At 31.4% G+C, this 25,018-nt stretch overlaps 1 protein-coding gene across 1 annotated transcript in view; it reads left to right on the top strand.

Annotated features, from left to right (window-relative positions):
• LOC134257410 (uncharacterized) overlaps positions 1-25,018 on the top strand; it is a 61,555-nt gene that overhangs the window by 18,334 nt on the left and 18,203 nt on the right. The window contains exons 5-32 of the mRNA XM_062740024.1: positions 298-390; positions 8,801-8,871; positions 8,991-9,064; positions 9,713-9,795; positions 10,130-10,212; positions 10,334-10,363; positions 10,773-10,799; positions 11,227-11,360; positions 11,776-11,908; positions 12,186-12,307; positions 12,638-12,658; positions 13,322-13,442; positions 13,768-13,905; positions 14,183-14,293; positions 14,606-14,775; positions 14,964-15,123; positions 15,287-15,388; positions 15,689-15,814; positions 16,978-17,114; positions 17,731-17,797; positions 17,936-17,944; positions 18,935-18,988; positions 19,478-19,531; positions 20,048-20,119; positions 21,963-22,082; positions 22,329-22,361; positions 22,986-23,049; positions 24,247-24,384. Coding sequence (XP_062596008.1) covers positions 298-390; positions 8,801-8,871; positions 8,991-9,064; positions 9,713-9,795; positions 10,130-10,212; positions 10,334-10,363; positions 10,773-10,799; positions 11,227-11,360; positions 11,776-11,908; positions 12,186-12,307; positions 12,638-12,658; positions 13,322-13,442; positions 13,768-13,905; positions 14,183-14,293; positions 14,606-14,775; positions 14,964-15,123; positions 15,287-15,388; positions 15,689-15,814; positions 16,978-17,114; positions 17,731-17,797; positions 17,936-17,944; positions 18,935-18,988; positions 19,478-19,531; positions 20,048-20,119; positions 21,963-22,082; positions 22,329-22,361; positions 22,986-23,049; positions 24,247-24,384 — 2,547 coding nt within the window. The remainder of the gene's footprint in view (positions 1-297; positions 391-8,800; positions 8,872-8,990; positions 9,065-9,712; positions 9,796-10,129; positions 10,213-10,333; positions 10,364-10,772; positions 10,800-11,226; positions 11,361-11,775; positions 11,909-12,185; positions 12,308-12,637; positions 12,659-13,321; positions 13,443-13,767; positions 13,906-14,182; positions 14,294-14,605; positions 14,776-14,963; positions 15,124-15,286; positions 15,389-15,688; positions 15,815-16,977; positions 17,115-17,730; positions 17,798-17,935; positions 17,945-18,934; positions 18,989-19,477; positions 19,532-20,047; positions 20,120-21,962; positions 22,083-22,328; positions 22,362-22,985; positions 23,050-24,246; positions 24,385-25,018) is intronic.

The following is a 25,018-nucleotide window of genomic DNA, read 5'->3' as shown; positions in this document are numbered from 1 at the left end:
TAAATAACAACAGTAAAATAAAAATAATGAGTTCATATTACCATTCAAAGTTCAATTATAAGTTACCATTCATTTTTAGAAAGAATATTTGTCACAAATATAACCTAAGAATCCTAAATTATTCATGCTACCCATCAATCCATGTAGTGCACTTGCAAATCTAAAAGTACTTTTGAGAACCAATATCATACTTGCACAGTTGTTCATGAAAGTTGTCATTATCTACATATACATGTTCTATAACTGCATGGTATCATCACAATTAAAAATACATATTACATGCTTTTGTATAATCAGCTATAGTGGTGGATAAAGAAAGATCATATCATATACGTGCAGGTGTTAATTGTGATAGCGGCATTAAGAGTTGTGTAGACGGAAATCTAAGTGGTAAGGTTTCTTTGTTAGAATTCACCTTCACCAATGATGAAATGGTTTCATATTAGACTGCAAACACCATGTTCACTAGGTTCCATGCATGTCTTCACCTGTAATTTCACATGATGGTCATAGCAGTAATTTTATTTAGACATTTTTATAAGTAGAAATGTTCACTGACTTTTTTCACTTTAAACATTAATTAATGACGAAAGACATTTTTTCCTTTTAAATTTCCAATTTTTTGACGAATGAATTCATTTAATTAACACTTTATGCATACTTTTAATTTTTTTTATTGGATATCAACTCATAATCATTTTAGCTGTAGTTGTTCATTAATGAAAAGAAACATCATGTTTCATGATAATTTTTTTGTCACCAGATTAGCAAAATTTAAGAGACCTACTAGCTTCACTTTGTCTGTGTGTTGGTTGGGATTCACACTTTTAGATAATATGTCCCTCATGGTAGCTAGACATTGAAAATTGCAGCTATTTTTGCTACTTTACTAAAGTACATGTTTATATTATGTATAATATGGAATATGATGTATTTATTCTTTATTTGAGAGCAGCTAGTTTGATGTAGCAATTTTCAACATTGTCGACACAAATCAAGAAAAGGTTACTGATAAGCAGCTTTTGTTTCCAGTATGGTTATTCATAAGTACATAAAATACTTGTATTTTCCTCAAACTAACAAAGAATGTGGGTTGCAATTTCATTAAAGTTAGGCCTGACATTTTCAGCAACAGACTTCTGTGAGTTCACCATTCTAGCAAAACTTAAAGGAATTAGTCAGACCTTTAAGAAAGTTTCAGTATGATAATATCAAGTCTTTTTTAAACATGAAAATATCCTAGAATATATATATCTTTATCATCTCAATTATACACAACATTGTAAAGCATCATTATATATAGATATAATACAAATTCCAGTAAAATAAAAACATGAACAATAGTTTTATTGGTAGTGTAAATCAATAATATATATTTTTTGTTTAATAAGGGGAGCATTGATTAATACTGTTGCCAACAATAAATACCAATCATAATCTGGTCACCCTGTGTGGTGCAGTGGTTAGAGTACATTTGCTCTAAAGTTGCAAAGAAAGAGTTGATCCTTATGCTGTGGGTTAGAATCCCACTGCAGGACATGTGAATGAACATTTACCCCACCTCTGTCGATTTTTCCGTGAATTCCTGGCTTACAATTGGTTGAAGTCTGTCACGTGAAGATGGTGGATTACTTATACCCAGTCAGTTGTAAATCTATACCCGGTCAGTTGTGAATCTATACCCGGTCGATGTATTACGTCACAAACACAAACGTGACGTCATAATAGGCATAGTATAAGCGTGATGAAGCATTTAGCAAAGAAAACCATTTATAAACTACAGACAAAACGTAAATGTTTCATCGGTGGGGTAAATTCGTTACACAGTCTTTTAGTGACAGGGTATGGGATGATACCTGGTTAGTAAATTTCATACCTGACTCGGCTCCGCCTCGCCAGGTATGAAATTTACTAACCAGGTATCATCCCATACCCTGTCACTAAAAGACTATGTAACTAATAGTACTGGTTCTTTGGTTGAGACCGTATATAAACAAGGCCCTGTGTTGCAGGAGGTTAACCATGTATTAATTACCACAGTAGGTATCATTATAAGGTTCAAAAGTGCTCTCAAGTGTGCAGTTTATTCATCAATAACCTTTAAGTGCATGCTGTAAAGTCTGTACTCTGTAATAATGAGAACAAGATATTAGCATAGATATACATGTATAATGTCAGTGTGGGAATATATGTACCACATCCAAACAGCACAATTAAATATAGCTATGTCTTCAAATGGTATTTCATTCCTTGTTAAACTCATGAAATTAAGGCATGAGGTAGCCTAATAAAACACCTGTTAATGTTCAAATGCATAAATAGCTATTCAGTGAAAATTGGTTTCAGGTAAAAATATATTTTAAAGAAACATGTTCAAGGCTGGAACACACACATATTTTACTATGATTGATTAAATTCAAAGTCTTAGGTAATGAATTCTCTGTAATCGATTAATATTATCTATTTATCTGAGTCATTACGGAAGTGAGATATTGGGATAAAGTGGATAATTGATACCAGTAATAAAGGAATTATGATGTGCAAGGTAGAGAAAGTTCATTTACCTTAATTCAATTTTCCATAAATGTCACTTATAGCTAGCTCGTATGTTTTATAAATATATACATGTATATTTATCATGTTAACCCTGTTGCTGATAATAAAACAATTTTGAAAGATTATGCTAATTTGCTTCAATAATAATTTTCCTAGTATTTTTTTGGCTTTGTATAGTACGTGTTGTCATGGTCTTTTAAAGGCATAGAAAATGGGTTATCTCTCTTGTTCCATCAAAATCAATTTGTGCAATATACTATGAAGATTTTTATAAAATTGTACATCCTTAAATAATATAATATTGACTAAGTCTGATATTATGAATTACGTCAGTCTGTTCCCATCATCCATGCTGCTAGCTTTTCATGCTGAAGTGTCGAACATTAGTGTTCAGCCCTTATTTCATCATTTAATTCATGCATGTCATTTCAAAATGCAGAGTTCCTCAAAGTCATTAGAGATTTTCATATTTCCTTAATCATGAAAAAACTACACTGTTAAAACTGTAGAAACACTTTCATCAGAAATTTGAAGGATATTAATGTCTTGATCTTTAATCAATTATTTAAACATCCATTAAAATTATTACACAGCAGGTCAATGTAATGTAATTGAAGATAAAATCTTAAATGGAACATGAAAGAAAATCATTTTTTGAGATTTCATTAAATGTCTCTTAAGTTTGTAGGACCTTTAGATCAAATTGAGGCTAAAATATGATTCAATGAATTTCAAAACGTTTAAGTGCACAAAAATAAAAATATGCACTGATTCGTTATTAATTAAAATGTAATCCTCTTTTGCCGCAAAAGCTATAAATGGAAGGTGCTATAAAGCTTCTAATTAATTCAAAAAATTCTTAAGTTCTATAGATATACACTATCGCCTTTGATTGGCGCCACTTTACAGCTATAAATGGTCTAAGCAAATGTAGATTAAGTGCTTTCCAATAAAAAAAAAAAAAAAGAAAAAAAAAAAAACGTACAGCGAGCACCTATCCAAGGACAATTGCAACCAACCATACTGCTTTAATGATCAATAATCCTAAAAGGTGCATGGAGACTATTGAGTGGCTAATAATCAAGGCTCCTGGATTAACTCTAGTGCCTAAAGGGCCAAGTGCATGTAGTAACTACTTTCTGGTTCTATCATTTTATTGTTGCATATGCAATTTATCAACAGAACAAATACATTCAAAGTCATAATTCTTCTTTACAAATATTTTCTCAATGGATCCAAAAAGTGAGATTTTTTACTAGATTCAGATTTTGATTGTAAAGTTACATACATTTATATAGGAAAGCTATTTTTTTATCCCAAACTCAGACCATCATAATTCCATGGTATTCAAGAGATGCAGAAGTTAATGCAGCTTTATTTTTTAATCATGTACATGTGCATCGATCAGTACTTTTGCCTCATCCTTCAAATGGTCAGTGGTTAGAGCATTTGCTTTAGATTCATGGACGAAGGAATTGATCCTTGCATTGCTGGTTTGAATCGCTTTCAGGATGTGAAGTCTGCATTACCCTTCAGGTTAGACTGTAAAAACCATTGAAGTTCCCATGTCGCAGTAGGTGCTAGCACTGCTCAATGGCTCTGAGTGGAAAGTAGAGGTGTAAATTTGCAGCCCTCCATGGATAACTGGTGGTATCGCAATATGTCAATGAGTGAAATATTCTCAAAATGCAATTGTATAAACTAACAAACATAAAGCATACTTTGGATCAATATGACATTCAATTTGATATGGTGTACCAAAGTAGAAGTTAGAGCAATCCCTTTTTTTTAGCCTCTCTTACTAGGAAAACCTTTGAGCAGGACATAAATAATTAAAAACAAGTTTGTAGTTCATTTAATAATGAGTAATTTAAGATTCTCATTAAGGTGCCTTGATCTGAGTGAATCACTTAAAATATTTTCTTCTTTTTTTTATTTGAGTTAATAAATGAAATAAAAGTCCTAGCATTTTTCAAAGAATAACATTTTCACCAAAGTTGAATGCTTATAAATTATTAAAGCCTTATCTTCCCCTGTCCGAAGAGGTCTGTTGCCATGGCAATTATACGCAGCAGGTCAAAGCAGACATTTTAATGTCAGTGTAGGTTTTTTTTGGGGAGAAGATAATTATCCAAGTATTGACAGATTTCAAATTAAAGTTTATGTATCTATGTTATAAAGTACTGTATACACAGCAAAATTGGCAGATTTTGACCATATGGGGAGGTTTAAATTTCTGTTTGGACGTGTTAAATGGCAGCTTTATGTTGAGGTATTGTCTGCATTACGAGCAAGATAGTGATTATCTAGTGGTATTGAGTGATAAATTCACTTTCTATTGTATGTATCTTTGTATACAAACCAATCTCAATCTGGTAGCGGTCGAGCATGATTAAAGAGATTTTTTTATCTTGAATGCATTCAAAGACGGCAAAATTAAGAAAGAGTATATTTGTCATCTTCCGTTGTCAAATACGAGTTTATTGACTATTTAAGAGCTTTTAAAAATTGGATTAAGTTTTTTTTTTCACTATGGCTTCATGGATGTAAAAAATGTAGTTGCCAACCAGACAAATTGGGGATCCCATTTATAAGACCTTGCACTGTTTGCACATGAATCATACCTTATGTCTGTTTCCTTGAGTTTGTTAATTCGGAATTAAGATTGTGAGAGATTTGTGTATTAAACCCACCGTCATGGATTTAATGCTAAAGCTTGTTTTTGCTCTTTAAGACTTATAAAAACAATTAGCATAATAGTGGTATTTTCTTTGTTGTTGTGGTGTGGTCTCTAAAACTCTTTTTTTTTCCATCACCTTAACAAAAGATTTTTTCCCAATTTCCTTTCTGGCTTTACATGGTGTGCATGCAGAAGAAATAATGGGAATTTTTTGGGTGCCAGGGCCAATCATAAGTGTTATGTTCGTTCATGTTTATTAGACTTTAATAAGAAAGTAAATGCTGGAGACTGGTATTTTATGGAGACTATCTTTGTGGATTTTATTGATTACCCTTTAGTTTGATCCATTATGTGCCATTTTCATATCATTTGTCAGGAGTTGAAAAACTTTCTTCCTGTGTAAGTGATTATTTTACATATTGACAAAACCGTTACAGTGTGTTTTTGGAGGAAGAAAAATTTTAAAGACCACTTTTTCTTCGACTTGGAGTTGATCAACAGAGGTATAAAATTACCTGCTTTCGATCATTGGTGGCCTTGGTGAGGTTTTATTAATTCTTATTTGAAAGTGAAATGAGATAATAATTTTCCATAAAGAGGTGATAAGATTGAATAACTGCGACCATCCCAAAGGAAGATAATTTTCCAATTAAATGCGGCCAGTCTCCGATGTTAATTTTTTTTTCCATGCATGATTGGAGTTTATATTTTTCTTGCCTGTGATAGCAAACATTCTTAAAGAGGGAACACAGTAGCAAATGTGAATGGGACTTGTATTACATGACTCCTTTGTTTAAACTTGTACCTCATCTGAAAACTATACACCCCATATCGGACAAACATGGTTGGTACTGAGTGATATTGGATATGTAATTTATTGACATATCAGATTTTGAAGGAAGATTTATTTCTCTGTGTATAGACAACAAATGTGAAATTTAAATATACCTTAGGTTTATCTGATTATTATTTGAGGAGTGAGTTATATACAACATTACCAATGCTAACATTGAAATACAGATCTACAAATCCAAAGTTGCTAGAAGAATCATAGTTTCTCAATGGATGAGAATTAAGTTTCTGGAGGGAAAGCAGTTGAATTTTTGCGTGCTTCAGAGAAAAAATGTACAAAAACGACATATTTTCCATGAAAGACAAGAAGGAAACTTTGGAAAGTCTTTCTGTGTCCAAACCTAAAGGCAAGGAGGAGATAAATAACACCAATAGTTCCGAGGATGATGACAATTATTTCATGTTATGGCAGTTTTTAGATTCTTCAGAAATTCTAGATCATTTTGATTTCTTCAAAAATGCAGGTAAAGATTCAAGCTTCTTTTTAATTGTTTTTTTTATATATATAGAATTGAGCACAATATTTTGGAGGTTGAGGTCAACAAAATCTTCAATGGCCTTAATGGAAAAGTTGATTATTATGAAACTTTGTTAGTACTGCGAGGTCAGTACTACACATGACTTTTACTAGTAAGTTCTTCAAGGGCTAAAAAGATTAACTTCATTTTTATCAAGGTTAGAAATAAAAACTAACTTACTCCAGTTGAAATAATATTTGCTTGTTATATTGACCACTGTTAAAATTCTCTGATTATTGACCAGGGAGTGGTGTTTGTCCTTTGAATGTGCTTAAATGTTGTTACCCAATAAGTAAGGTGATTTGTAATGTGGACATTTGTGTGTATATTTTAAACTTCAAGTCAAGTGGACAGTTTGAAATAAGAAATCATGTTAAATATATTACGAATAAATATATAGTACCAGGGTATTTGTTTTCCTCCTTATTCTATCTGTTTAGTAATTGTAGACCTTAGATCAAATGGTTTTGGTTCTGTTCTCTATGTAATGAGGTTTATTTTACACAGTGCTCTTCAGTAAATCTCAAATTTTCAAAATTAAGTTCTGTGGATATAGAAAGACGTCCATTCAGACCATCTGTGTGTATTATGGATTTTAATTCATAAACATATACTTCTACCTTCAAAATGTTTTGGATACAACTGGAGAAATAGCTAAACAAAACAATTTGGAAACAAAGTTCTCTTCATACAGCCTCCTTTTCTGAAAAAAACCCCCCTCCCTTCTTTCTTGGTATTTTGCCTTCTACATGAGGTACTTTGTTTAAGTTCCCATTTATGAATAATTTTTCATGTGTGTATAATTATAGAATTTCTTCTGAGGCATCAATTAATGGGAAAAAAAAAAAAGGAAATTGATGTAGAGTGTCAACAAGATTACTTGTATTCAGCATTTTTAAATAGAGTCCTCCATCAGAACTTTTTAAATTAGCTAGGTGGCCATGTTTGCTTTTCATTTTAATTCAAGAATCAACAATGAATAAAAGTAAAATTGTCTTCTTTCTTTTTGGATGAAGACAAATGTTTGAGTGAATCATTGAACAGGAAAATTCCACTGATCAATTGTACTTGAAACTTAAAATTTTCAGTAAATTGTTTTAATTGTCATGTGAAAAGTGATTAAATAAAAATGAAATCTAGGATGCTTTATTCATATCATTTCAGTAATTTGGTTGCCAGCTAGATGAAACTTTGAATCATTTACCTGAATTCCATATTTTTAGGATTTGTTATATACTCATATATGGGTTATCACAAATGCCGTATGTCATACATAGATCAGTAGACTTAAGCTTCTATAGTTTGTATCCAATGGTTGATATTTTGAGATTGTCATTTGAATGAATTGTTTGTATTTTCATTAAACCACTTTGCCAGTGCAACAAAAGCATGATGTCTCAGAGACTCGTGTACTGATTAAAGTGATGTGCATAGAGTTTACTGTGTAGATAAAAATGCTTTATTAACTACTCTAATCAGATTATCTTTTAGAAATTTAATCCCTGTAACGTGTGTAGATCTGATATTAAGGAGCCATGAATATTTTTTTGCAGTCGTATAGAGATCGACATGTGATATTTGGCATCTAGGATTGTTTTAAAAAAAATTTAAAGTGTCTTGGTTGCAGTAAATACGATTGTTTTGAATTGATTGTCCTGTGTGAGTAAATCAGTCAAACTCAAACATTTCTTATTTGAAAAAAAAAATGTGCTTGATATTCAAATTCTTATCAATGAAACTAAACAAAATTTGGGTTTAAAGGAAAAAAGGTTAGAAAAATTGTGTTGGCCTAAATGATATTCAGAGTGTTTGTTACTTAGAATGTGTGCAAGCTAAGGTCACATGGTCTTCAAACCAGATGATTAAATCATAATCATTTTTTTCTAGCCATCATTTTCAGTTACATATCAGTACAATTCTGAAAAGTTGTTAAAAAAGCCTTGTGTTTGATGTTCTGGATGATGTCTTCATTTTTTGCGTTATGAATGTTGATATTTTTCAATCTCAGAATACAACAAATACAAATATTGTCTCCTTGTGACTCCCTCTCCTGGCCATTCAATATTCTCATACCAGAATGAAATTTGATATATAATTGTACCTCCTATTTTACTATTTTTGTTTCAGGAAAACAATTTTTCAAATAACCATACAGGAAGACAGTACCTCTAGTTGTACAATGTTTTTGTTTCAGACAATAAATTACAGGAAGACCTTCTACGCACAACTCAGCTTGTCTACAGCTACAAAGATGGAAAAGGAATGGTAGGTTGATACCAAAAACACATGGAACTGATCAATTTATTTTAATAACTTGCAATGAAAATTAATTGCCAGTGTTCATAATCACATATAAAATTTAATTCTTGGTTGAATTGTTACAGGTCCCAAAGCTTCGAGAACCTAGAAACTTGTATGCTCTTGCCAAAGAACTTGGGCCCCAGCAGGCAGCTAGATGGTGAGGCTTTGACTTAATGGAAGAGCCATGTTCAGTAGATTAAACTCTGTCAATCAATAAGTAAAAGTGTCTAAAACAATGCCTTGTGATACAAGCATTAGTACCTGAATATTGACCATCTATTCCGCTTGTTCAGCATTTAAATGTTGACTCTGTTAATGTCCGAGACCAAAAGGTACACTTGACTGGTTTATGTTGGTGTATTCTTGTTTTATCAATTCTAGTGAACAATGGATCATTTAAAGGGTGTCTGAATATATTATTTAAGAACATGTATATATTTTTGATAAATTTCAAATAGGGAAGCATGGTGCTTGGAAAGGCAAACAAGCAATAAATAAGGTCAACAATTCATTTCCAAAATTAAATTCATTTATTTACTCTGGATCTTATCCAAACCTTTTCACTTTTCTCAAGTCTTGAAGTCCAAATTTCATAGATAACTTTTTGCTAAAATTCTGTTAGCAAAGTAGCAAACAAACAAGCTGGAGAATAAATGTAACCCCTTAGCTTACAGTTTTTCAATTTCTGCTGTTTCTATATGCATAATCCTAAATCACTGTACTATGAATGCTTTTGAAAGGAAATCCCTTTAAATTTATTACTTTGATATTTTGATTATTCAATTTTGTGTCCTTTTTATTCCAGGCCAGCAGATATTCAGGTCTTGGATGAAAAAGTCAAACACATAAGATACCTTCCACCAGAACCTGAGTTATTTTATAAACCAAGTGAGTCAGTGAGATGAATAATCTGTAGATTGAAATAAAGTGTGAGTTGGGGAAAGGGAGAGGGGTAAAAACTGTTATGAGGAAGGGGATGCAATCAAAGGATGTCTGATAACATTTTAAATTATGCATAAAACTGTGTTGGTGAGGAAAGTTTATAAACTGTAAAACATATGTATACATACTTAAATTCTATTCAATAATCTTACCAAGTTGTAAGATTCAATTTTATGATCTTTTGTGTAGAATATAAGATCTGACATGGTTTGCTATGTACATGTATTAGGAATATACTTGCAAGATGGGACGTTTTCAAATGTTACATGGATTATTGTAGCTGGTTGTGAGAAAACACCAATGGTTCGGGGCGAGGAAAATGGAGGCCGCCTTGTGTATATGTATGAACCCCGCTCCACATTTGTAAGTACATGCTCATGCATTGTAATGCTGAAATTCAATGTACTTTCAATGAAAAAATAATGGTGTTCCGCAAGACAAAATTTCACTTCATAATGCACTAGAATTTTTGTTACTGTGCCAGTTTACAGAGAGTGTTTCCCAACCTTTGAAGGTAAAGTAAATTCAATGTTGGGTTCTGTTTAGTTATAGTTTCTGTAGGAGAATAGGAGTAAGAGATGCCAGATTTACTTTAGGAAAAAAATGGGATTAAAACAATATATTCAATACATTTGGTGTTTGAAATTTATTTTTCTCATAACAGTACAAAACAGAAGAAAGAAACACTATATGTATTTAATTTTTCCGCGTTTTTTATTTTTTAAAATTCTTCTCGCTGAAGATAAAAAGCATTTTTAAAAAATGAATCAAACGAAAATTTATTTCATGTATATATAGACATTTTATGCATCCTAAACAATGATTTTTTGGAACAAAAGCACATATTGTTGAAGTAATGCTAATGAATTTAGCTATCATGGTTACATAGAAGTTCCACATGTAAACAGAATTTTTTATACCAGTCACCTAGCCCAGGCCGAGAAGAGGAGGTATACTGATTTGATTCATCTTTTTGTTCCTTTTGTTTGTATCCCCATTTAGAATTACTGCAGTTCAATTCTCTTTTGGCAATTTTACAAGTTTACTTAGACTGTTAAAATTTCTCTCAGTTTGAGAGCCTTTTATTGACTTCACTGCCATGTTTTATAAAATTTCAAAAAATCATATAAACATCATGTATGGATTATGATGTACGTTACTTTAAACTCAAAACATTTATCTCTAGTTTTGTCCATATCTCAATTGCTTAAGTTAAAACTAACTACTAGTAGGCTAATTTATCAATTAAAGCACAATATTAAATGTTATCATTTAAAAGAATTCTGAAGAAATCTGCATTTATTTGAAAGTGTTCAAGTTATATAAAAAGGTCTAGATGTTTTACACTGAGTATTAATTTATCATGTTATCTTTCAGTTTGTGAGGTCCCGTGTAGGGGGACTTCGCTCCGGACCTCAGAAGTGCAATATTGACCTCGAATCTGAGGAGGATGAAACTCTTATATTTGAATCTCGGTTTGAAAGTGGAAATCTTGCCAAAGCTGTTCAAGTGTAAGAATACAACTTTTGTTAGACTTTCTTCTGAAATCTTTTTTTCAACCTTTGTTAAAGAATTAACATAACATGTAAATTACAGGGAGACCTGTGTAATCTAGATTTTGTTTAATTTGAAATCTATTGTTTAATTTGAAATCTATAGTCAAATGCCTTGAAGACCCTAAGTCTAATTGTCTAATCTGAGAGGCAAGGAAAATACAGTCAAATCTTGTTATCTTGAATGTAAATATTTAGAATATCTGAGAATGTAAGACACTAAGGTTAAAAACATAAAGTAATTGAAACTTACAACACTTTTCTATGTTATGATATGGATAAGTCATTTTAGATATCAGTGTTCTAGGCACCAAGGTTCAACTGTATATTTGCAATGATTGAGGTAAAGTCTATAATTAACATTGTTTTTCAGTAATTCCACTGACTATGAGTTGTGGTTGAGATATGACCTCTACACAAACAAGCATACACAATGGTTCTACTTCAGGGTATCTAACACTAGAGCCAACAAAACATACCGCTTCACCATCGTCAACTTCATGAAGGTATAGATTGATTCAAAATAATACTGTACATAAAATTGGTAATTTCTCTCATCAGTTATCTAGTTTTAAGGTCATTTGAGATGCTCATACTAAAAAATGTAAAAAATTATATATATTTTATGGCATTTCACTGTATATAGCTCTTATGCTCCTGTAATCAAAGATCGAAGGGGGGGGGGGGGGTTATTTGGGATTTATTTTTCCTGTCCATCTGTTTGTTTTTTTTTTTAACTATTTTGAATGAGTGAAAAATGAAGAGTTGTCTTTTCTGTTTCAGTCTGATAGTCTGTACAATAATGGAATGAAGCCATTAATATACAGTGAGAAGAATGCTCAACAGAAGAAGATAGGCTGGGTCAGAGGTGGAAGTGACATCAAGTACTATAAAAATAATCTCAGGTAGGATAGCTCTAGTATCAATTATGAGATATGTACATTATAGAATGATAAAAGCAGTTATAATTCGACTGTATATCAAGATAATAAAATATACATTGATCAGCAAACAAAGAACCTTGAAAATCATTCTGGTGATAATTTTGTTTTTTGGAGATTGAGCACTATTTGTTTTTCAGACATGTTCATATTCGATTAATGTTCCCTAATGTTGTCAAGATGCAGATATTCAAATTTTAAATTCCTTGTAAAACTATATAAAGATATATTTAATCAGACATTCCATATTAAGAATAGATTCAGATATTTATTATCAAATCTACATGTATACAGTTTATCTGGCACTATAAACAGGTATGTTTTGCACCTTCTCAATGTCCATATATGGTAGCTAGTCAGTGATGGGTACATGTTGTATTCTGTAAAGAAAAAAATCTATGAATTTTCTTTTTGATATTTTATTTCTATGTATGTCTTATGAGACACATCTTCTTGCACTTATTTTTGAATTAAAGAATTCAAGTTACAACAGTAAAGGCTATTCAATAATAGTTTGTTGTTAAGCTTGGTTTTCATTAAATGTAAAATAAAAACATAAAGGATGATTTCTGTCCAAATGATATTGAACATTGAATTGTTTAATAAGGAATAGTTTATGGTGCTTGTATGGAGAAGGATGGATGACAGAGTATTGGCTAGCATTATTTTGTAGGCTCTTATCCAATTGCTTTGTTTGAACCAGTGCTAATTAAGGCAAATTGTTCCTGGAATTTTAAAAAAAATTATTGGTATTTTAATATTACTTACAGCTTTCATAGAAGGGTGCATTGTTTGCAGTGATAAAATACCTCCTATTGTGTTGATATGTTTGAAAAAAAAAAGCTCTTTTCTGCAGATTTTGAAAATATGAAGATATAAAAATGATCCATGCAGCATATCCAGTACTACATGTATTTGATTATTTTTCTATGTATCTGAATTACCAAGTTTTCATCTTTTTTTTTAACCTTTATAAAGGTATTCAACGTCTAAATGTGACAAGTCTTTCTACTCTCTGACATGGACAGTGAAGTTTGAACACAACCATGACACTGTATACTTCGCTCACTGCTTCCCATACACCTACACAGACCTCCAGGTATGACACAATCAAGTCTGCAGTAAAACTTGGTTATAAAGAACTCACTTATAAGGAAATCTTGGTTATAAGGAACTTTTTACAAATCGCAATGAGGATTTTTCAATATCTGTATAAGAATCTTTGTTCTTGGAAAGCAAAACCTGGAGCACCAGTGACTTCCCTATAACTGAGTTTTATCGTATTTGGATATTTATTGCTTCAAAGACAGAAAGTATTGATTTGTCAAATTTTGATGTAACCACTGAGAAATGCCTATTGGATTATATTGCTGTTAACTCATTTGTATGGTTGGGTGACTTAAATTTCTTCCAATGCTTTTTAGGACTATCTCCTGGACCTCAATAATGATCCAGTGAAGAGTAAGATCTGTAAACAGAGAGTTCTCTGTAGAACCCTAGCGGGGAATCTAGTCTATCTACTCAGTATCACCTCCCCTACACAGAACCCAGAGGACATGAAGGTCAGTGAAAGTGAAACTTCACTATCTTAAACCAAACAGGGTATTGAAAAAAAAATTGAGAATTAAATTCAAAGATTATAATGCTGCTAAGGTTAAAATACATTTCAAAAATGATAAACTTATACATGTATATCAAATTCAGGCGTATCCATGAAATTCAAATAACAGTTTGATTAAAATTTCTTTGTAGTTTTCGAGCAAATGCATATTTTGAAATTTAATTTGTCATTCTTAGTAAATTGAATAAAAATGTTTTAAATTCTCACTGTCTTTGCAGCATAAGAAGGCTGTAGTGATCACGTCCAGGGTACATCCAGGGGAGTGTAACTCTAGCTGGATGATGAAGGGCTTCCTTGACTACCTAACAGGAAATTCTGCAGATGCCAAGGTAATCTCCAGTCAATTGTTTTTCTGTACTGAGCAAAAGAGTGTTGGACACATTATACTTAACCTTTCAGTGGGGGCTAATTCTGATTTTTATTTGACTTGAATATCTGAACTCAGTATAATTTTAGGTTGTGAAAGCAAGGCAGGCAGAATATAAAATCTGTATATTTGATCAATTCTGTAGAGATCTTTAACTCTTGCAGAGATTTCAAACAAAGTTATCTGTTGGATCATAGACATATCATTTATACTTTCTACACTGCTATTTGGGTTAGAAAAAAACTATACAAAATTGATTTCCTTTTACTTTCAGCTTCTTCGTGATACTTTTATTTTTAAAATTGTGCCAATGTTGAACCCTGATGGAGTGATAGTTGGTAACTACAGGTGCTCCCTGGCAGGGAGGGATCTCAATAGGAACTACAAAACGGTGCTCAAAGACTCCTACCCCTCCGTGTGGCATACCAAAAACATGATCCGAAAGTAAGGACTGCTGTATTTTGTTGACAAATGATAGAAAAAATAAGGAGGAAAATTGAATGCATTTTTTTCTTTATTCAAAGATATACTTTTAAGCTGTTTAACTTTTAGACTTCAATTTTATATTAGTTCTTAAAAAGAAATATATTTTACATTTTGATATTTTTATAAAAAAAAAAATTTCTCTGCAGGTTGTTGCAGGAAAGGGAGATAATTGTGTACTGTGATTTACATGGACACAGTAGAAAACAGAATGTGTTTATATATGGCTGTGAGAACAGACACAATGCAGAGAAAAGGCTGAAGGAGAGGGTGTTTCCACTAATGCTCAACAAGAATGCTCCTGATAAAGTATGTTGTACTCGCAGCCAGGAACATACATACTACATGTACTTCACGCACTCACACAAAAATACAGTAAAGGTTGTTAAACTTTTTTGAGGTTATAATGAAATGTAGGATAGCAAATAAGTTACAAGTATATTTCTTTAAAATGTTTTCTTCATTATTACAGTTCAAGTTTGAATCCTGCAAGTTCAAAGTACAGAAAAGTAAGGAAGGCACAGGCAGAATTGTTATGTGGAACATGGGCATCATGAACAGTTATACAATGGAGGTCAGTTATGCATATCTTATGCAGAGTTTTGGTAGATTTTCTCTGTAACTTCAAAAGATCTAAATTGGAATGAATAGTAATTAAATAAAGTAAATTTAATCTTGTCTATTCCAGACCATGTGTATTCTGAAATCTTGCCTATTGTGATTTGCTTTGTTTGTCCCTTTCATTAAATCTCATTGTTTGAAATATTCTCTAATCTGGCAATTTCTTCTGAACCACCTGTGTCCCTATGAAACAAGTTTAACTGTTCATGTATTTCATTCTTTGTTGGTGATGTGAAATATGGTTTTTCTTCAGGCAACATTTTGTGGATCCACCATGGGCAAGAAGAAAGGTTACCACTTCAGTATGGCTGACTTTGAGGCATTAGGATACCACTTCTGTGATACCTTACTAGACTACTGTGATCCAGATAACACTAAAGTAAGAATCTAAACAGTACTAAAACCCAAATGGACTATGTTTGTATACATAATATCGTAAATTTTGACACCAATCGTTTAAGGTAGTATATAATAAGGTTCAATATTACATAGGTAATAATGTTTGAATATGTTGTGTACTAACTCAGATTTCACTTTGAAATGCTTGCCTACATGATGTTGGTGTGAAAATTTTGAGGAAATGCATAAATAATGGTAATTATTTCAAGTGCCTTAGATTTTAGCCACCATTTGATAAGAAACACAGCAAGCACCAGCTTTGACAAACAAATCTGACATTGTAGTCTTGTTTTCCTCTCTGATTTTTTTTCTTTTTAAAATTTTATTTTCCATATTGATATTATGAAAAAATGATAATAGAACTATGAAATTTGCATGAGCATGATCAGTTGTTACCCACATCAAGCATATTCACATGCATGATTTTATATGTATGTTTGAATGGGAAAAAAAAACACCTCAAGTTTCAACTTGTGCTTTGATTAAGAAACACACCTGTATTGTACCAGCTTATGATCAATACAATGAGCAACATGTACTACTAATTACCCCACCTCTGTCTATTTTTCCGTGAAATCCTGGCTTACGATTGGTTGAACTCTGTCACGTGGAATTACTTATACCCGGTCAGTTGTAAATCTATACCCGGTCGATGTATTACGTCACAAACACAAACGTGACGTCATAATAGGCACAGTATAAGCGTGATGAAGCATTTAGCAGAGAAAACCATTTATAAGCTACAGATAAAACGTAAATGTTTCATCGATGGGGTAAATTCGTTACATAGTCTTTTAGTGACAGGGTATGGGGTGATACCTGGTTATTAAATTTCATACCTGACTCGGCTCCGCCTCGCCAGGTATGAAATTTACTAACCAGGTATCATCCCATACCCTGTCACTAAAAGACTATGTAACTAATAATACTATAGAGAAACTTTACATGTGGTTTTTGGAAGAGGATCAACTATTTAGTGCTTTCTGAGGACGTGTGTTAGTCAGAGGATTATGAATTAGCCTGTTGTACTTGTGAATTTTTTGAGTGAGGTAGCCATGTTGTTATGGTCATTTTTTTAAACAAAATATTTGGCAGCCAAAATAAATGCAGGTTTAACATTCATGATCTATCAATATTTTGTAGACTTGCAATATTCTTCTTGAACTTGAGGAGCGTTTGAAACGGGAGATAATGGTCAAACTCCAGAGAATCTCAACAACAACTACGACAGACATCAACGACATCAACCTTAGTGACTACTCCTCAGACGTAGAGTCAAGGTATAAATAATCTTTGGAAGTAGAGGAATAAAGGTACAAATAAGCTATATTCTTAGGAGCTCTGTGTCTGTACAGAAACTTCAGACAACAGAGAATAAGGGCACAAATAGGCTAGACTAAGAAGAGGAAATGTTTAGGCAGTGTCTACTGTATTGTATAGACAGTGTTTACTGTACTGTATAGACAGTGTCTACTGCACTGTTTAGGCAGTGTCTACTCTACAGTGTATACTGTACTGTATAGGCAGTGTCTACTTTATGGTATAGACAGTGTCTACTGCACTGTTATAGGCAATGTCTACTGCGCTCTATAGGCAGTGTCTACTGAACTGTACAAGCCTAACAATAAATTATTGTTTGAATCAAATTTAATAGGCGATAGAGCCCTAAGAACTCTTAATTGGCCAGAAACATTGGGGAAATGGGGGAAACCTTGGCAAAAGTAGGCTAGGCTGAGCCTAAAGAATTCTATGTATGGAAATATCATTGACTAAATTTCGGTCTTCTTCTAGTAATATAAATTCAGGTGTGATTTACTTAGGATCTTATTTTATCAATCTCAGAGACATGAAACAAATTGTGTGTGATGATTTTTGAATTGAGTGTATTATTTTTAGTGACGGGGGATCTGACAGTTCCGTGTCTGATGGGCCACCTGTCCACCTACAGTTCAACGCCTCAAGGGTAAGTCACCATAGTAACTGTATACAATATACTATAATTATAAGGAATTAATGATAGAATAAATGAGTTTTAAAGGGTAACTCAAAGAAATAATTTGTAATAATCAATTTTCTTGTCTTTCTTTTCCCTCTTCAACAGGATCAGAATGTATGTACTATGCAATGCGTTTTAGAGCAAATATTCATTCCTCTGCAACCAGCATTTTTAACTGTCCATTTTTTATTAAGATTTATTTGATACTTGTATTCAGTGCATTTTATTATTTCTTTTTTTATTAGACCCTATAAGAGCTTATAATGCATAACTAATAGTTCAACTTTAATATATCCCTTTAATTTAACCTGTCAGAACAATTTTATCGAAGAGCATCACAAATACCATACATGTATATGTGGATATACCATTTATGTTGTAACCCTAATATTTAAGCAAGAATGATGAGATTAATTAACTAGTACATATATAATATTATCCTTTTTTCTGCATGAACCTATATATTTTAAATTGCATGACAATACATTTTACTTTTTTGATTTTTTTCCCCATATTAATATGAAACTGTTAAAGAATAAAATGTGCATGAATTAAATTTTGGATTGAAAATATTTCTCTGTCTGACACAAATCTTTGAAAATCATTTCATTTCAATCAATCACCTGTGGACAATTTAAATTGGTGAGTGCTTATTTTTATCAGAAAAATTATTTTTAGTATTTTTTTTTTTTTTTTTTAAGAAAAAAAAACAAACTTTTTAATTTTTATTTTTTTATTCTTATTTTTTACTAATAATGTTTTTCACTTCTTAGCATCTTCCAGACATATTAACAATCAGTTTTATAGCCAGTCCATAGCATTCGACATAAAAAATTACCTTGCAAACAATGAAAATTGCTATTTTCGACCTTAAGATATAGTGATAGGGTTTACTGAATACTTTGTTGATCAATACTCTATGAACATTCCTTTTCAGGCATAATTTAACCATGGAAAATAAAATATACTTAGTTCAATAAAAATTCAGGATGTTTCTAAATCTGGGCATCTGCATTCATCCTGAAGACTGTTACATGCATATTTTTTTTCTTCAAGCTTATTTAATCTCACTTGAGCAGCAACTTTTTATTACTTTTTACACAGCCAACTCGACCTCATTCACGACCCTGTATTCGGGTCATGCCATTTGATTGGCAGGTAGGAAGTCACATGACAAAAGTGTGGCCAATCAGAATTTTGAGACTGTTAACCACTGACAACTGAGAAATGTTGCTTACCATGGATAATAATACTAAAGAATTGAAATTAACCAATAATGATTAACTTACCATATCCCTTCACATGGTTTTGTCATTTTTTTCATCATTATTTTAGTTTATTTAATTATTTTTTAATATATACTTAAACTATAGAAGAGGAAAGTGGCTTTGGTTTGAAGTTTTGAATAATTTTTTCTTGTCAATTATAATTGTGTGTGTTGCAAATTCAGAATGTGTATATTTAGGCTTGATACTATTTTTCATTTTCTGTTTGTGATCTAATCTTGAGATTAAAAAAAATGTTCATGTATTAATTATGCTATAAGGATTTTAATATATCCATATGCAATCAATCTTTTTTTAACTTAAATTTAGTGTTTGTTATTATAGTTAACATGTATTTTATTATTTGAATATTTGTTCAAAGCCTACCAAAAAGAAGAAAAAGTTAAAGACAAACACATTAATCGTTATTAAGAGAGTATCTAAAACGATTAAACAAGAGAAAAAGAATCTTCAAATATATTTCCCCCAATTACAAGGTATATAAATATCTAGAAAAAATAATTTAACAATTTTAACATTGACATTAAATAAGATTTACTGCTACTACTATTAAAATGTAAAGTTTCAGGTTTATCAAACATTTTTTTTGGAACCAGCAAAAAAATTTCTCTTCAGCTTTTGGCAAGATAATTTTGTAATTTCTCTGCATTTGTTCAATATAAAATTCTTTTTCTAATAAAAGTTTTGACGTAAGTCTTAATGAACTCTGTCATTGCAATGGTATGATGAAAGAAATGAAATTTATATACTCCATTATATAAAAATATACAAACTGATAGATTTTTGACATAGGAGCTTAAAAAAAATCAAAGTGAATCAAATAAAAAAAAATCAAAGTGGCCTGATAAAAATACATGGATATATTTAATTTGTAAGTTCTTTGAACTTGTAGATATTTGCATGATTATAAAGTTTCTCAAAACTTTTTTAGGATCCACATGCTTGTGAGAAAAAACCACCTATGTTGACAGGGCATCAGCAAGCACATGCAAAGCAGGAAAAGGTATATATTTTCTAATAGACATTTAGATCTAATAAATAACATCTTTTAATACTTTATGTTATTTTATAAAGGTGTAAACCTTTGCTGATCATGATTTTTTGTCTCCTGAAAATAAAATCTGAGAGGGCCTTAATTTTTTCTTTATTAATTAAGACAAATTTTCATATGAAACCCCTATAATTTTATCCAAAGTTTTACACCAAATTTTTTGTTTCTAGTGGATTTGATAGCTGAGTTTGTTTATACATTGTACTTTGTTCAAGTCTATTTTAAGTAAATATAAATGGTTGAAAAATGAAATTGCAGTATTCGTTAAAATTTGTACAGGTAAGAAATAAGGTGAAGGAATTTTTAAGGAAGGTTGTGCAGTTTTCAGCACCTTTACATCCTTGTATGAAATTTTGTAGCTATTCCCTAGTTATGTCCCTTTAAATATTTTCCCAAAAAAAAAAAAAAAAAAAATTAGTGACTTTTTATAAACAAACCATACTATTCTGCATGCCAGGCGTTAGTTCTGAATGTTTTCTTTTTGTCATGTTTTTAGTAGAATTTTTTTTAAAAATTGATCATAGGCACTTTTTATGGGTGGTAGAAGTGTGATTAAAAGCAGGTGAAGGGTATGAGTTCCTTATTTATATAAACAACCCAGTATTTTGTTGATTAGAACACTTGATTAGTTTCCCACTTTGGTGAAGAGGCTGCTGTAATATATGAAGAAAAAAAAATCAATTGATGGCAGGAAAATTTCCTGAAAATTCTTCTCTTACAGAATTCAACAGATAATGTAAGATAGTTCAATGTGGCATCATCTTCTCATAGCTCTATGTATTTAGAGCCAGGACCCAAGCTGTTGAGCTAGTGTCTTTGTATTTGGAGTCCATCTTAAAATTTATTTGCATTGGAGGAAAAAATGCATTTTTTTTTCCTTTTTTCACAAGTAGAAGCTTATATTTTTTCAGCCATATTACGGAGTTGTTCCCCTTGAACTGCCACGGATTGGTCCTCCGTGGAAGTAACCTAGGTAACCAGTGTCAACAGTCAGAGCTTGAACTAGACTTTATACCTAGCTGGCTAAAGAAAGCTATTATGTTGTTCATAGACAGTGCTCCTTCATATTTATATGAACTTACAAATGTTGCTTCATTCAAAATTTTGAGTATGCAAAACAAGACTGAATTATTTAATTGAATTTTTTGAGCTTATTTAATTCGAAAAATATTTCAAATGATTTTTAAATTTGAAGCAGCATATTTTTTTGCCATTTTTTGCATATTGTAACTTTTTTATATCCTGATATGTTCCTTTTTTCTAAATTTTTGCACCTTATGAACTAGCTGTAATGAACCAATGTCTTGATAGGCACCATATAAAAAGGCCACTTTACAAATAAAGCTTAAATTGACAATTCCAGCCATTGAAGAAAAAATCAAGTAAAAGAAAACAAGATTTTGAGGTAGAGAGGTACACCCTAATTTTAACACTGAAAAAAAAATAACTTGCTTCCAAAACCAATAAAGGATAATAAAGAATAAATTATTAGTATCTTTTGCATGTGCCATGTAATCATATATATTCATGCTATATTTGATAAATAACCAGTCTTATTTCAGGGGTCGGGAATTTATGATTGTCAAAAACATAGGGTTATATGGTCATACTTCTACCCAACCAATGACTATTTGACCAGGCCCCATGATATACTTTCTATTTTTTTCTAAGAAACCTTATAGGGCACTAACAGATGTTCAGATCAGCAAAGCTACCCCAAGCCTTTTAAAAGGAAATTCCATGCAAATCTTAATAAAAACGTAAGCTATTAAATGACACGTTATGATATTAACAGCTGACTACACCCCCCACTGGTATGAAGTATACATTAGCTGTAAAGCGGCCTAAATCTAGTGAGGAACAATCAACTCAGCCAATAATAAATGATGAGAAATCGGAACAACGGGCTCGAAGGGTAATGTAGACACACATCCTCGTGAATTTCATGTTCGGCCTCTGTTCTATAATTTCTTCCATTTTCAATCTCTTGCAATAACCAGCACAATTTATATTTTAGTTTTTTCACATTTTGACCCAAATGCAGCTCTACTATAATACTTTCATGTTAAAATATAGGAGAGAAAGTATAAAATTATTTTGCACTTTTTCATTAATTGTATCCTGTCTAACAATCATTTTGACTTCTTTAATTTTGTATTAGGCATACACAACACTTTTTGATCCTCGAGACCACGTAAATATGATAATAATCAACCGCCATAATTAAGACTGCTTACTAAATGAATGTTGATCACCCTATTTCTTTCACTTTTGTATTTTGGGAATTTTGTAGTTCCTATTTATATATTCTATGATTTATGTTTAAAAGATGAAGTGATCAATATTTGTTTGTAAGTGGGAAACCACTTTATTAATTTCCTTACAGCAGCCTATGGTTTATATATAGCGTGTGAATTCTTAACAAAACATGCATGAATTTTATAAATTATATAAATGTTGTCAGGCGATTTTCATTATGCATCCAATTTACATTGATTAATTAATGATTAAAGCAAAATCAAAAAGCTTAATTTAAAAGATGGTGATGGGATGGCAAAGTTTATTAATTTTGGTAATGGAAAACGATTGCAGATTTAAGTGTAACCTATATGCAACTCTAAGACATAACAGCAATGACTAAAGCATCCAAAAATATTTTGTTGCAGGATTGCGCTTTGAATCAAATTTCTGCATTAATTTATCATTTCAAAAGATCTGAATAAAGAGTGATATTTCAGTTATGGTAAATACTTCAGTTTTGTATGAAAGATTTTTTAAATGCATTTTACTAACTGCAAAATACAAATTTCTTTTATAGAGTGACTATCTTGAAGCCTTGACAAACGCGTATCTCAGAAATGGACTACTGGTTCAGGATCAAGGTAGGTTCACAATTAATTCGTAGATTGACAAATGCTTCTCTCGGCAGAATGATGGTGATCTTGCTATATCGCTTCATAAGCATGATCTGAATGGAAACACAAGAGAGATAGATTTAGCCATGATAGAGAAATCTGCATGTGAATCGAGAATTAGAGGCATGCATATGATAAGGCTATTGGAAAAAAGATGTAGAATTCAATGTACGTATTATACTGTTATAGTCTCTTGCACTTAAATCCTTGCTGAAATTTTCCTTCTAGGATCTGAGGTTAAATCAAACAAACCTTATCCAAAGAAAGGTACAGATAGATAAAAGGGAACCTATAGTTTGAATTGTTTGAAAAATATATCTCTGTGTATTGGGGTTGGAGGTGAAGTCTTTTTCTTTAAAATTTACCCTGTACAATTTGGTTAAGGATGTTTCAGTATAGGAATGGAAAAATGTTACATTTCAAGATAAAAAAATAAATTTATTTAAAGATAGAAGAAGCATTAATCATTTTACCTGTACAGCATAAAACATATTTGTTTATAGCAAAATATTTGAGTGAACTTTGTTTTGGTTCATAGAAAGTAATGAAGAAGAAAAAAGAAAAGCTTTAAAAAAATAAAACTGTTCCATTCCTACATATTTTGCAATTTTCAACAAAAAATTCTGTAACGCATAGAAATTAGAAATTATATAGTTCACATCAACCAAGACATGATAAACAATCTTTGACACAGTCATAAAGTTTCAATAAATTAGTACAGGATATATTTTTAAGTCCTTGCAATGAAAATTCAATGTCTTTATGACTGTGTCCTAATTAAGGTTATGTAGAACCAGAAATGGTAGTGTTTCCAGAATTTAGAGCATTGCAATATCTTCAGGAATATAAGGCTCCTTTTTAACTTTTCTTTTGCACAGTAACTCTAATGCATGAGATTTGTTTATAAATTACTTTTTCATGTTTATGCATAAGGCTATAATGAAAGAACTAAAATGAAAAAAAATATATCGAATAGTAAATTTTCCTGTGAAGATTGCAGTTCTGGTCACATAACCATTACAGAACAATATGTATATAACCATCTCCTTTGGTGACTTAGATGACTCTTTGGGGAGGTGGGAGAGTGCCACACTATGGCCGCTTTCTTGTTTTGTGTAATCACGCAGCATGATATTGTCTTTTTCTGCCTTTTTTCTCCTTCAGCAGCTCCACATTTCCGTTACTCGGGCAACAAGGTATCTCCGACAATTCCTTTTAATCTGGACGGATTGTGCCCTCACCATGAGCAGACATTTGCTGCTCAGTATATGGCACAGCAAATACAAAACATAAACAGTGGAGGTAATCAGGAACAGAGTTATCCCCCTTTTTAACTTAACTCTTTTGTGTCTAACCTGTGTGAGTTATTACCCCCTTTCTGCTTTTCTTTCACTGTCTCATTGTCATTTTGCACGTTGTATTTAGTAGTGCATTGCAGCTTTTGAGATTTTGCTTATATATGTGTTTTAATAGCATGATTATATACAGCATATATTTATTGAAATGTTGTTTTATTTCTTTGTTTCAGTTGCAATAAATAAATATTCTGAAACAAAAATAAATCCAATGAAACTATAACTAATTATTTCAGTATTATAATGAATAATGTCAAGATTTATGAAAAAGACTACATTTGATTATATCTTTTATTATTAGCTGTATTTGAACAAGGCCCAGTAAAATCTGATAGAAAGTGTAAGTTCTGGTATAGCAGGGCTTAGCAGTATACATAGAATAGCTGTAGATATTGATTTAAATAATGATTTTATTAAAAATCAACTTTTATACATACATATTTACCTTAAATTTACCTTACTTTGTATTATTAACATTATATATAAATTGTTGATTTTTAATTAAATACCCTGATTTATCAGTGTGCCAATTTAATTCACACACTCTTCTTTTTGCAGCCTATACAGTTGTATCTTTAATA

Source organism: Saccostrea cucullata, unplaced genomic scaffold (genome assembly GCF_032062105.1).
Source record: "Saccostrea cucullata isolate Sc308-1 unplaced genomic scaffold, CSIRO_AGI_Scuc_v1 ctg514, whole genome shotgun sequence".
Lineage (NCBI taxonomy): Eukaryota > Metazoa > Mollusca > Bivalvia > Ostreida > Ostreidae > Saccostrea > Saccostrea cuccullata.
Note: the sequence above shows the minus strand (reverse complement) of the source record. Positions and strands in the feature narration are given on the sequence as shown.